Source organism: Acomys minous (assembly GCF_964271855.1).
Source record: "Acomys minous genome assembly, chromosome: 1".
Classification (NCBI taxonomy): domain Eukaryota; kingdom Metazoa; phylum Chordata; class Mammalia; order Rodentia; family Muridae; genus Acomys; species Acomys minous.
Window position 1 is genome coordinate 178200745 of NC_140483.1, and position 13917 is coordinate 178214661.

Below are 13917 nucleotides of genomic sequence, written 5' to 3' on the forward strand. Positions count from 1 at the left end.
CAGTTGTCTGTACTTTCCACTTACTCTTTCATCTTTCCTTGATGGTAGAAGTCCCCACTTCTGGTTTTTTTTTTTTCCATTTTCTACTTCGCTGGAAAGAAGACACTGATGTTGGTTTGTGTTACTGAACCAGAAAATGTGATGTCACTGGGAATGAAAACTAATGAAAGAAGCTGACGTGTCATCCAAACAACAATGTAGTAGCAACATGCTAACTACTAACAAGTAGGTACTCTCATAAAATGCACAAGATACATGGACATTAAATTAAATAAGGTTATGAAAGTGATCTTTCAAGTGATATTCTGGTCAATGCATTCCAAATAAAACTCTCAAATATTTGTCTCCCAGAGGTATCTCTTTCAAAATACAAGTGGCACCATGAAGCTACCAAAAAATAAAAGCAGCTTTGTATTTGTGGTGTCCCAATATGTGATTCCAAATTATACCTATACATGTATCAAAGGGTCACTGCACTGGCCGAGCCTTAGCACTGAACCCTCTTTCAGTCCACATGAATAGCACAAAGAACCACAACTGGTCACTGGGAAGAGAGTAAGCAGCTAATTTTCTGTCCTCAAGGATCATTGCAGAAGAGGGAGCAGAAGAACGGTAAGAGCCAGAGGGTGTGGATGACCACAACAAAGGTGTGTTCTGGGACACAACAGATCAGTTGCACACATGACCTAAGAATGGTTATGAGTGAATTAAGAAGGCCAAGGCACATAAAACTCCTATCTTCAAAAATGGAGGCAACTTCACCTCTAGCTGAGGAATTTTGTCAACTGAAGCCTGCTGGAAGAGAAAAGTTCAGTTATACTCAGGAATGGGGCCCTCGGGAGATGGTACTCACTCTCCAAGAGATGGCACTATACTATGCACAACCAAGGGAATGCAAAGAAGTAGGAGCAGAAGGTAGAGGTGGATAAAGACAAGGAGAAGAATGAGGATGAGAAGGAACAAAGAGAAGAGGATGATGATGATGAAGAAAAAGAACAGAAGGAGAGTAAGTGGAGAGGGAGACGGAGAAAAGCCATGAACTAGAGAGGAAATAGTGGTGTTGATGAGTTTCATTTTAGAGGCATTTTCCTTCCCTGGTGGTATTTATTCCAAGGGCTGGTCCTGAGGCTATTATGAAGTGGGTTGATTCCCAGGTTGTTCTTGAAGTTTTTGTCTGTTAATAAATGCAGGCCAATCATTTTCTTGATCTATTTTGTGTTGTTCTACATGATATTACTCATATTTAGAATCCAATAGAGTGGTTCACTGCAGTTGAGAGTAGATGACACATAACAGAGGTCAGAGAAGTCAAACAGATAGTGACTCTGGGCAGTACTAAGTCAGAGAGAACTAAGACACACTGTGACAGGAGCAAGAGTCGTTGGCTGGCTTTGTACTGCACAGCATGCTGGCTATTGCTCCAGATGCACAGTCATCACTGGAGAGAAGCAGAGGAACGTGTTAGTGCTGTTCTAAACACTTTGCAGTGTACATGTGCATCCATAGTTTTGGATACTGTTTATTTGTATAATTTTTATGATGCAGAGTATAACGTTAAAAAATTGGAAATTTGGAATAGATACTGAATAATGAAAAGTGTTTTATAAAGCAATTTTATTGAAATACAAAACTATTTAATTACATATGATGGTTTGTTATATGAAAGGGAAACTAAGACAGCACGGTTTAACATAAATATTTGAAATAAATTAATAGTAAAATAAATAAATAAAACAAAATGGATACAAAAAGAAATGCTTTTACACATAGACAAAATTTTCTGTTTCACTGAAACATCTAGGCAGGTTGATTGTGTTCGTACCACAATGAATGAGAGTTTTCCAAGGAGACCTATGAAGTGAGATAGACAGTCCTAGTCCAGCAGAGTCCTCGGCACCTTGTCTCATGACTCAGTCCCTCTCCTCTCTCAGTCTTGCCATCCAGTTGGCTGAGGAAGACAGGGCTCTCCTGACTTCTGCTCTCACCACCTCCCAGGCACAGGGGCTGTGTTTCTTCTCTCTCAGGTAGACAGTGAGCCTCTGGAAGTATTTCCTCACAGCCCCCAGGGAGTCTTCCTGCCTCAGGGGAGGTTCCTGCACCTCCACCTGCTGCATCAGACAGGCTTGCAGGTCCCTGAGCTGCTGGTGGAGGCCAGTGCAGAGCGTGTCTAGGAGGCTTGCCTCCCAAGCAGCAGATGAGTCCACTGAGCTGAAGAGGGTCAGGAGCTGCTGGGTCAGCTCATATAGGACAGGGATGGCGTGAGTCTTCTGGATCTGCTGGGCATCCACCTTCTCCAGAGGGAATCCAAAGTCCTTTCTGTCCTTCAGGCAGGAGAGAGGGGAGAGTCTCCTCCTTTGTACCAGGAGTGTCAAGGCTCTCCTGTTCCTGAGGTTCTGTGTCTGAGGCAGGTCACATCCTAGAGAGCAGGTTGACCAGTAGCTCATCACCACCAGGGCCATGAGGAAAGCACAGGGCCTAGGCATTGTGGATGCTGCAGATGCTGCTGGTCCTCTAGGCTGTGTGGTCTGGAACCTTCCTCAGAGAAGAAGTCTGAGGATCTTCCTGTGTGCACGTCTCTTAAGTAGTGGAAAACATAGTTTCTATTTTCTGAGTGTCCTGACCTCTCTTTCAAATTCTTCTTTCACTTTTTAAAATTTATTTTCTTCTCGTGTTTTGGAATTTTTTTCAACCATTGCATTTCTTTCACTTTCATCTCTCCTTTCTCTCCTTTCAACACTGCTGAAGTTTTCTTTTCTAAGTAGAATTGTGATTTACCAGTACAGCACAGATAGTCATCCAGTTATTGAAATTTACTCACCTAATATCCAGACAACCCTCTATCTAATCATTGTACTTAACCATTATGATTTTATATTGTAACATTTTTGTTGTTATATATATTAATAACAGCGTTGCTTGAATTGTACTCTAAGGTATGATACAATTTAATTTTTGTTCCATTTTGTTTTTGAAAAAAATGGTTTCTCTGTGTATCCCTGGCTGTCCTGGACTTGCTTTTTCAACCACGCTGGCCTTGAACTCACAGTAATCCACCTGCCTCTGCCTCCCCAATGCTGAGATTAAAGGCATGCACCACCACACCTGGTACAATTTAATTTTTCAAAACAATTAAAGGCTAAAATTATTGCCTTCAAATTCTTTGAATTACATTATTAATAATTTATGTAAAAGGTTAATTTAAGAAGATATTATTTATTTATCTGATGATTGTCCTCTTACTGTGAAGGCCAAATACCTAAAAAGGCTTGTTGTTCAAGATTGGTGAGCTGAGTTTGATTCTTTGAGTCCATGGTCTCAATAGAAAAACAAAGGCTATATGGTTGTCTCTGACCACCATTTTCACAAAGTGTCAAACTTGTGCCTTCATACATATAATCAATGCATGCATGCACACATAGATTCCATCCACACATTTCATCACACACATACACTTACTCAGTCTCAAACATACACACTCATACAATCATATACACAGTCTCTCTCACACACATACACATACAGTCACACACATTGCCAGGCACACACACACTGCCACAATACACACATACTATACACATTTACAGGCACACATTTTCACACTCACTTTGGCACACAACCTCAAACATACATGCACACATTTCCGTATACACACAAATAAATACACACACCATCATTACACATATACATACCATCATTAATATAAGCACACACACACACAGACACACACACACATACATACTTTAAAACATGCACATAGAAATCCACAGTCACATTGTCCAGAGTACATGGTTTCTGAGTAGGAGGACAACAGTAACTGCAGAGGGAGAGGGAGAGAGAGAGGGAGAGGAGGGGCTGTGGACTCCAAAATGCACCTATGTTTCCCAGGTGAGAGGAGAGGCCATGGGTGACAGGAATGAGCAGTCCAGCCTCTGGCCACCCAGCCGTTCCTGTCATACAGGGAAAGTCCTGGATCCTGGAGATGGTGGGTTCCGGATTTTGGACACCCAGCTCCTGTGATCTAGGGCAAAGGGTTCAGCCTCTGGTTCATTGCTGTACTCATCTTCCCTGAGGAGACCAGCCAGACCTCAGGAGCATAAAAGCTCAAGCTGTCAGCCCTCAGCCTGCAAGGTATCTGCTCAACCTGAGCTCAGAGACCAGGGATTAAGCAAGCAAGTGGTGGCGCTGCTGACTTTGGGAGCTCCCCGGTGAGAGGAGGGCTCCTAGGTTCCACAAGAATCCTGCTGGTCCTCAGACTTGTACAGCCCAGACACTCCCATTCAATCCCCTGTTGTGGGTCTAACTGGAACAAAAACACTAGAACCACAAAAACCATAGGCTACTCCCTAAGATCCAGCAGCCTGCCCACAATCATAATCACCAACCCATGGAAGGCTGCTCCAGGAGCATCAGGCCTCCAGCCCAGGGCCCTCCCTGCTGCCACCTCCCCTCCCTCCCAGAAATCCAGTGGGTACCAGGAACAACGAGGACAAGTCTGAGACAGCCAACTGGCTAAAGTGCAGCAGAAGGACAAAATCTACAAAGACCAGGGCAATATGGCGCCTCCAGAGCCCACTTATCTCACTGCAAGCAACCCTGGATAGCCTAAGACAACTGAAACACAAGAATATGACATTAAATCTATGCTTTTGAAGAATATAGAGGCATTTAAGGAATAAAAGAAGAAATCTCATAAAGTAATACAGGAAAACACAAATATGTGAATAAAATGGTTCAAAATTTGAAAATGGAAATAGAATAAATAAAGAAAACACAAACTGAGGAAATCCTGGAGATAGAAAATTTAGGGCAGAAAACAGGAAGCAGAAACAAGCATCACCACCAGAATACATTAGATAGAAGAAAGAATCTCAGGTGTAGAGGATACAGTTGAAGAAATAGATATATCTGTCATAGAAAATGTTAAATCGAAAATATTCCTGTGTTGAAAGATTGCTAATATTTAACATTATTAGTACTTTTAATAAAATCAGCAGTTACTACTTAGCCATATATACACCCAAATAACCACACAAAGACTAGTATATATTTAACTAGCCTATAGCCCAATGTTGCACAATAATTACTCTATCCTAAACTGCCAAGCTAATATAGTTTCCTCCCATTAAGATTTATATCATATAATTGCTTTAAATCATCTCCTAGGGCTGGTTCATTTCTCCTCATGTTTCCTGATCTTCTCCTCCTGGCTCCATCCTATTCTCCCTTCCCTTTCTATTCTCTCAGTGGACCCAGATGTCCACCCTATTCTCTGTTATTGTTGAGCATTGGCTAGTTGGCTTTTCTTGGCAATACAGAGAACAAATGGTGATATGTTTACACAAACTTGACAGGAGATACTTAGAATAAACATCTCAATGCAATCTCTGGATTGAAATCAGATATTGGAGTCGAGAAATCAGCATTTGCACGAGCAAGAGTAAACTGTACAGTCCACAAGAACATTATGCCAACATTCTTGACATGAAACATGCAAGAAATTAGGGATACTGTGAAAAGGCCGAACCTAAGAATCGCAGGAATAGAAGAAAGAGAAGATTCCCAGTCTAAGGTCCAGAAAATATTTTCAACAAAATCATAGAAGAAAATTCCCCCAACGTAAAGAAAGAGAGGTATATAAACATACAAGAGGCCTCAGGAACACCAAATAGACTAGACCAGAATAGAAAGTCCTCCAACCATACAGTAATCAATACACTACATGTACAGAGCAAAGAATAAAATATTTAAAAACTGCAGGAGAAAAAGCCCAAGTAACAGATGAAGGCAGACATATCAGAATCATGCCTGACTCTCATCCGAGACTCTAGATGCCAGAAGGCCATGGACTCATATCTTATAGACCCTAAGAGAGCTCAGATAGCAGCCCAGACTATTATACCTAGCAAAATTTTCAATCATCATAGATTGAGAAAACAAGATAGTCCATGACAGAAGCAAAATAAAACAATATCTAAGCACAAGCTCAGCAACAGAAGATACCTTGGGTGGGGGTGGGGTGGGGGAATGTTACAGTCAGCCCTTTTTAGAGTAAGATTACAAGTCTCATAAGGTAAGGAAGACTCAGGTGCTTTGCAAGTGTCAGAACTCTTTGGTGTGTCTACCTTGCCTGTTGTCGTGATAGGGGGTTTGTATAGATGCCTGAAACATGTTGGCAGACAGGTTGAGACTCACACTCTGTGGGTGTTGTCCCAATGGAGGGGGTGATTCTATGTGCCAGTAAGTGGCTAAAATTCCTGGGAGCCGGGTGTGTTTCAGGAGCCCTTCTCTTCCTGCAATGACAAGTCTGAGATGGTCTAAGGAAGTGAAGAACCCAGGCAACCTTCCTAATGAATTAGGGATTTATAAACCCTGGGCAGTGAGGGTGACTGTGTCTGATTCACTAGGGCTAAGTGTGCCAGGCTACATCATCTACATACAGTGATACAGTGCCTAAGTTAACATGGGGCCTTTATCACAGTAAGGAAGGGAGGAAGGAAGAAGGGAAGAAAGGAAGGAGGGAAGGAAGCAAGCAAGCAAGGAAGATGGTTCTTAATCATCCTCTATGTAAGAGTATGGTGCCTAGGTGTAATTAAGGTCCATTTGCTGGAGACTAGCATAATCTCTGCACAGGGTGGGGTACTTCCTAGAATTCCTGTTATCAGGAAATTCAGGCCTGGAGTTTTCTTTTAGGACTACGTGATGCCCCTTACAAAATCTGGAATTGCCAGATCAGGTGGACTGAGGAAACCCAATGAGAAATGGAGTCCATTGTTCATAGATTGAGAGTGAAACTGGCTATCTGGAGAAGATAGACTTAGACGTTAACTAGCAAATCCCCCCCCCCCCGCACTCTACAACCACCAACATCAAAATAACATGAGCTAGAAATCATTGGTCACTAATAACTCTTATCACCAACAGATTATTTCTCCAACAAAAGGCTAACAGAAGTAATGGGTAAACAGGACCCATCATTCTGCTGCATACAAGAAACACACTTAACAACAAAGATACTCATTATTCAGATTAAAGGGTTAGAAAAAGCTTTTTTCAAACAAACAGACCCAAGAAGCAAGCTGAAGTAGCAATTCTAATATCTAATAAAATAGACATTCAATCAAAATTAATCAAAAGAGATGAGGAAGGACACTTCCTACTCATCACAGTGAAAACACACCAAGATGACATCTCAGTTCTGAACATTGATGCCCAAATACAAGGAAAACCACATTTGTAAAAGAAATATTACTAAAGCTTAAATCACACATCAATCCCTACACATTATTAGTGGACTCCTATACTCTGATCTCACCAAAGGACATGTCATCAAGACAAAAAATAAAGAAAGAAGTATTTAGACTAGCATAAGCCATGGATATGTACAGAACATTTCGCCCAAACATAAGGAACATACATTTTTCTCAGCACCTCTTAGAATATTTCCCAAAATTGACCATATACTTGGTTACAAAGAAAGCCTTAATAGATAAAAGAAAGTTGAAATTATCCCTTGTATCTTATGAGTACACAATGGATTAAAGCTAGTTTTCAACAACAACAGAAAAAAAACCAGAGAAACTCTGAGCAACTCTTTACTCAATGATTATTGGGTCAGGGAAGAAACAAAGAAATTAAAAACTTTTTAGAATTCAGTGAAAATGAAGATACAATATACCTTCACTTATGAGACAGAATGAATGCAGTGCTAAGGGAAAAGTTCATATCACTAAGTGCCTTCATAAAGAAATTGGAAACTTCACATACTAGCAATGTAAAAGCACAGATAAAAGCTCTAGAACAAAAAGAAGCAAACACACCAAGAGGAGTTCAGATAAGAAATAATCAAATGCAGTGCTGAAATCAATAACGTAGACTTAAGAGAGCAATAAAAAGAACCAATGAAACCCAGAACTGGTATTTTGAGAAAGTCTACAAGATTGAAAAACCCTTACCTAAACTATCTAAAAAGGCCAAGAGACAGTATCCAAATTAACAAAATCAGAAATGAAAAGGAGGACACAGCACTGACTTTTGACAAAGAAACCAACACCATACAATTGAAAAAAGATATCTTTTCAACAAATGATACTGCTCCAAATGGATGTCTAAATCAGAAGAATGCAAATTGACCCATATTTATCACCCTGCACAAAACTCAAGTCCAAGTGCTTTAGTATGGAGGAAGCTCTGACAGGAAACAGAATTCTACAGAGAAGTTGCCAGAGATAGAGTCTGCTCTTTGCAGGTCGTGGCCAGGAAGTGGCCCTCTTCTCTAAATGTTACTCAGCATTGAGGATTCCTTTTCCTTCCTCTTCTCTCTCTTTCTCTCTCTCTTTCTTTCTTTCTTTCTTTCTTTCTTTTTCTTTCTTTCTTTTATTTGACTCACTCACTATTAGGTCATAAGAATATTCTCTATGTTCCAAAAATTGGAGGAGATTCTCTCACAAGAAGGTTTATTGCAAACTTTAGTGCCTCAATTTTTGGTTTCACACAGTGGTTATGCATTTTCAGAAAAAAAAATCCATTCAGGAACAAAGATGTATTAGGGAGCAGTTGTCACTCCACTTTTGTTTTCTTTTTTCTCCTTTCCTAGAAAGAAAACCCTGATGTTGGTTTGTGGCACTGAACCATAAATAGTGATGTCATTGGAAATGAAAGCCAAAGAAGCAACAAAGTAGTAACAACAGTGTTAGCTTCTAAGATGAAATAGACAAGATCTATGGACATTAAATAAAATCATGTTTAAAAAGTGACTATATATGCAAGTGATACTTGGCCTCAATGCAATCCAAATAAAACTCTCAATAATGATCCTTCCAAAAGTGTCAGTTTAAAAATACATGTGGAAATATGAAGATGCCAAAAAATAAAAGAGTGTTGTGCCTGTAGTGTCACAATACATGGTTTCAAATTATAGCTATCCATCTAATAGAGGGCCACTGCACCTGCTATCACCTACCACAGAACCCTCATGCACTCCATGACAATAAACACAGAGACCCACAACTGGTCACTGGGCAGAAAACAACAGGCTGATTTCCTTGCATCAAACATCATTGCGGAAGAAGGTGTAAGAGATCTGTGAGGGCCAAAGGCAGTGGATGACTACAGCCAAGCCCATGCTCCTGGACACAGCAGTGCAGTTGCACAGATGAACTGATAGAGACTAGGCTGAATGAACAAGATCAAGCCAGACAAAATCCCACTTGGAAAATGGAGGGAACTCCACCTCTGGCTGTGGAACCATGGTAGCTAATGGCTTCTGGGAAAGAGAGACTCAAGCATGCTCAGGGATGGAGCCCCTGTGAGTGCCACCCATGCTCCAGGAGGTGGCCCTGTACCGTGCTTGGACCAGTAGGTGGACTAGGATGAAGGAGGAGGAAAGGGAAGATTAGGGGGAGTTGAGTAGTACAGTAGTAGGAGTTGCAGGAGGAGAATAAGTGGAGAAAAAGAAAAGTTCATACAATTGGGAGGGACTAATGATGTCACAAAGGATTAATTTTAGAGATATCTTACATGCTTGGTGGGATTTATCCCAAGGGCTGTTTTGGAGGCTTTTTTGAATGGGGTTCATACCCATTTCTTCTAGGTATGTTTGTCTGTGCTATAGAGCCAGGCTAGTCAGTCATTTTTATTCATCAGTTTAGAATTGATATAAATGATCCCAATCATATTTAGAACTCCAAACACTTCACTCATATGCTCGTTCTCAAATGCCTTTTGATGCCTCTCGTTATAGTCCTTACTCAGGACATCTGTCTTTCTGTCATTCCTGTACATCCATATAGGTAACATCAATGAGATGTAAATGTCAAATATTTAGGAAGTTTAACAAATGTAGGAATCCAGGAAGCATGTTCATAGAGCTACAGAGAACAGAGTCCTGTAACTTGTGTCTTTGTCTGAAAGTCCATTACTCCTCAGTACGAGAACTCATTCTGTCCCTGTGCATATAAATGTGTACATGTCGTGTACTCAAACACGCACACAGATACATTAATACATACATATTTACACATACACAATGCATATATTTTACCAATTTTATTGTGTTTTTATATGTACCAACCTTCTCTACCCCGAACCCTTCTAAGCCCCCTACACAAGGTAGGCAACAAAGATAGGGTTTGCAGAGTTCTTTAGACTATTTCCTGCTGACTAGGGTTTTTGGTTTCCTAAGTTCAAATTCAGTCTTTTTGTCAGTATATACAGTAATCTTACAAACCTGAAATCCACTAACCCAGCAATACCAAAAACTGTAGCAGGAAGCAACAGCAGCAGAGATCAACAGCAGCTGGGGCAGCGGCTACAGGCCTTCTCAGGGTTCTTCATCTATACACTCCCAAGAGTGCCCATAATTGAGATATCCATGGCTCATGAACATCACAGCCTGGCCAGAGCATGCAACACATTATAGTTAGCTGCTGTGGACAATTTGAAATGACCCTATATCCCACACCTGAGATTAAAACAAAAAGATATTCACACAATATAACTGGATTTTAAAAAAGAAACCAAACTTTTTACACACACACACACACACACACACACACACACACACACACACACTCACACACACACACACACACACGAGAGGGGGGGAACAGACAGACAGACAGACAGAGAAGAGAGAGTGAGAGGAGAGAGAAAGGTACTTACTCTCTGACACACACACATGCACACACACACACACACACACACACACACACACACACATACACACACACACTGTTATTTAATTCATTTAATGTGTATGTAATGCTCTTTGAGGGACAACATTTGGTATTAGCTGTCTTCCTTACTTTAAGTGGACAGTGATGCTCATGGCTCCCTGGCTCATGTAACTGGGCAGTGATTGGGCAGAGCCTTCATAGCACAGAGTCTCCTCAGGATGGAGATCCAGATGGTGCTTTTGCTCTTTATCACCATATGCGACATTCTCTCTCTAGGAACAAATTCCTTTAGGCCATATGGCTGTGCTTCACTGGTCTCTCAAAGTCAGGATCAATGGAGACACCTCATCTCTGCCACCCACTTTGGTACTGAGGTCTACAATGCTCTTTAGCCTGTAACAATTACCCCAGTACTTGGTGCTGGTTCTTCTGTGGTGTGTATGTGTGTGGAGAGTCTGATTCCAGGATGCTGTTACTACTCCATCACATGGGACTTGATTAGTAGCTATTGAATTTACTAAACCTGCTGCAAGAGAAATCACATCCTCAGCCCCACCTCTTGTATGTAACTCCATGAGAGTGTGCTAAGAAGGATGACGTCAGAACTCATCCTGGAAGTCATGTCCTCTTCGTCTAAGTTTCATAAATCACATAAAATTACTGCTTTATCTTAGTTGTTCATGTGAAGGACTTTCTTTTCAGTTAAACACACAGAACTTGGGGGCATCAGAGTCAGGTAGGTCTGGGAAACATTTGGTCAAAGAACTCAGTCCCTAACTGACAGGATAAAGATATCTTGGCTTCTGCCTGCACAGTGCACTGCTTGCATATACAGAAGAAATGTAAAGATGTAGGTGGCATGTCTACTCCTGTAAACACTAGGCAATACCACATGCATCCACAATACTTTGAACCCTTGTCATGCATGTAATTTTTTAAAAATATATTTTATTAATTTATTCATATTATAGCTCAATGGTTATCCCATTCCTTGTATCCTCCCATTCCTCCCTCCCTCCCACTTTCCCCCTGCTCCCTTCACCTATGACTGTGACTGAGGGGGACTTCCTCCTCTTGTATATGTCCATAGAATATCAAGTCTTTTCTTGGTAGCCTGCTACCCTTCCTCTGAGTGTTGCCAGGCCTCTACATCCAGGGGACATGGTCAAATATGGGGCACCAGAGTTCGTGCGAAAGTCAGTCTCCACTCTCCAAATGGGGAAATAGATGGATAGGATCCAGAGGGCCCTAGAAACCTACAAGAAGATCATTATGACCGGTAGATTTGGGCCCAGGGCTCCTACTCAAACTATGGCACCTGCCAAGGATAACACATGCAGTAAACTTTGAACACCTATCCAGATCTAGCCAATGGACAGGGCATGCATGTAATTTTTATGTTTCAGAGTATCAGAGTAAAACATTAAAAGTGTTTAAAAAGATGTAAAGAATGAAAAAGACAAGAAAGATTCAATTGGGAATAATTTATAGAACATAGAAAATTAACAGGTTATACATGCATTTGTTACATTAAAGAGATATAAAACTGTATCAAAACAAATAGAAAATGGGTTAAGTAAAAGAGTTCCATATGTAACAAAGTAAGTAAGAAAATAATAAATAAATAAATAAATAAATAAATAAATAAATAAATAAATCTGAGTGCGTAGAGAACACATTCTGTTACCAATAAATACAGTATTGCTCTTTACTATTGAAGCACCTACACAAGTTCCTCCAATTTGTGCCACAATCAGTGAAGCTTGTGTGATGGCAGAATCTGAGCAGTGAGGGTCAGTGTCCTAGTCCAGCAGAGTCCTCTGCACCTTGTCTCATGACTCAGTCCTCCTCCTCTCTCAGTCTTGCCATCCAGTTGGCTGAGGAAGACAGGGCTCTCCTGACTTCTGCTCTCACCACCTCCCAGGCACAGGGGCTGTGTTTCTTCTCTCTCAGGTAGACAGTGAGCCTCTGGAAATATTTCCTCACAGCCCCCAGGGAGTCTTCCTGCCTCAGGGGAGGTTCCTGCACCTCCACCTGCTGCAGCAGACAGGCTTGCAGGTCCCTGAGCTGCTGGTGGAGGCCAGTGCAGAGCGTGTCTAGGAGGCTTGCCTCCCAAGCAGCAGATGAGTCCACTGAGCTGAAGAGGGTCAGGAGCTGCTGGGTCAGCTCATGCAGGACAGGGATGGCGTGAGTCTTCTGGACCTGCTGGGCATCCACCTTCTCCAGAGGGAACCCAAAGTCCTTTCTGTCCTTCAGGCAGGAGAGAGGGGAGAGTCTCCTCCTTTGTGCCAGGAGTGTCAAGGCTCTCCTATTCCTGAGGTTCTGTGTCTGAGGCAGGTCACATCCTAGAGAGCAGGTTGACCAGTAGCTCATCACCACCAGGGCCATGAGGAAAGCACAGGGCCTAGGCATTGTGGATGCTGCAGCTGCTGCTGGTCCTCTGGGCTGTGTGGTCCTGAACCTTCCCCTCTAGGTTCTCTGAGGACCATCCTTTGTTCATGTGTCTTAAATAGGGGGAACACTCGTTTCCATTTTCTGAATGCCCTCCCCATTTCACAACTGTCTTTTACTTTTTAAACACTCACTATCTGGTTTTTCTGGGCATTTTCTAAACCGCTTTTGTTTTCATTCTTGCTTCTTCTTTCACTGCTCCTCTCTGAAAGGTGTTTTACAGCTTTTCTTTTACTAATTAGAATTTCCATTAATATTATTACACATGTAGTTTATTTGTTTTTTTTCGGGACAGGGTTTCTTTGTGTAGTCTTGTTTGTTCTGAACTCATTTTGTAGACCGGGCTGGCCTTCAAATCACAGAGATCCTCTGCCTCTACCTCCAAGATTGCTGAGATTATAGATGTGCACTGCTATGCTCACATTATACTTATTTTTAAACACAAAATGTCCTGTAAACTTTTTCTATAAGAGATATTATCATATATTTTATAATTACTTTTTATTTACAACAATTATAAAATGATTTAAATCATAATTTAAAATATGATATAAAATTTCCTAAACTGAAGCATATGTAATAGTGGTATACTTTACATTTTCCCAATATTTAATGTTTTAAAAGTGAGTTCTTCAACCTGCCTTCTTTGTCTTTAATGTACATTTACATAAAATTTTAATTTAATCATCATTGTATATTAGCTATTTATCTAATGATTGTCACGGTATCATGGGGGCTCAATGTGTAAAAGGCTTGCTGTTCAAGCTTGATTATGGAATTTAATTGCTGGAAC

At 41.0% G+C, this 13917-nt stretch overlaps 2 protein-coding genes across 2 annotated transcripts; both read right to left on the bottom strand.

Moving 5' to 3' along the window:
• Positions 1-1910: 1910 nt before the first annotated feature.
• LOC311607000 (interferon alpha-13-like) lies at positions 1911-2483 on the bottom strand (the record flags this gene model as incomplete). The annotated part of the gene is made up of 1 exon (XM_084798498.1): positions 1911-2483. One exon carries the CDS (start codon positions 2481-2483, stop codon positions 1911-1913), a length of 573 nt encoding a protein of 190 aa, XP_084654624.1.
• Positions 2484-12512: 10029 nt separating this feature from the next.
• LOC311607007 (interferon alpha-13-like) lies at positions 12513-13085 on the bottom strand (the record flags this gene model as incomplete). Its single annotated transcript, XM_084798509.1, has 1 exon — positions 12513-13085. One exon carries the CDS (start codon positions 13083-13085, stop codon positions 12513-12515), a length of 573 nt encoding a protein of 190 aa, XP_084654635.1.
• Positions 13086-13917: the final 832 nt, after the last annotated feature.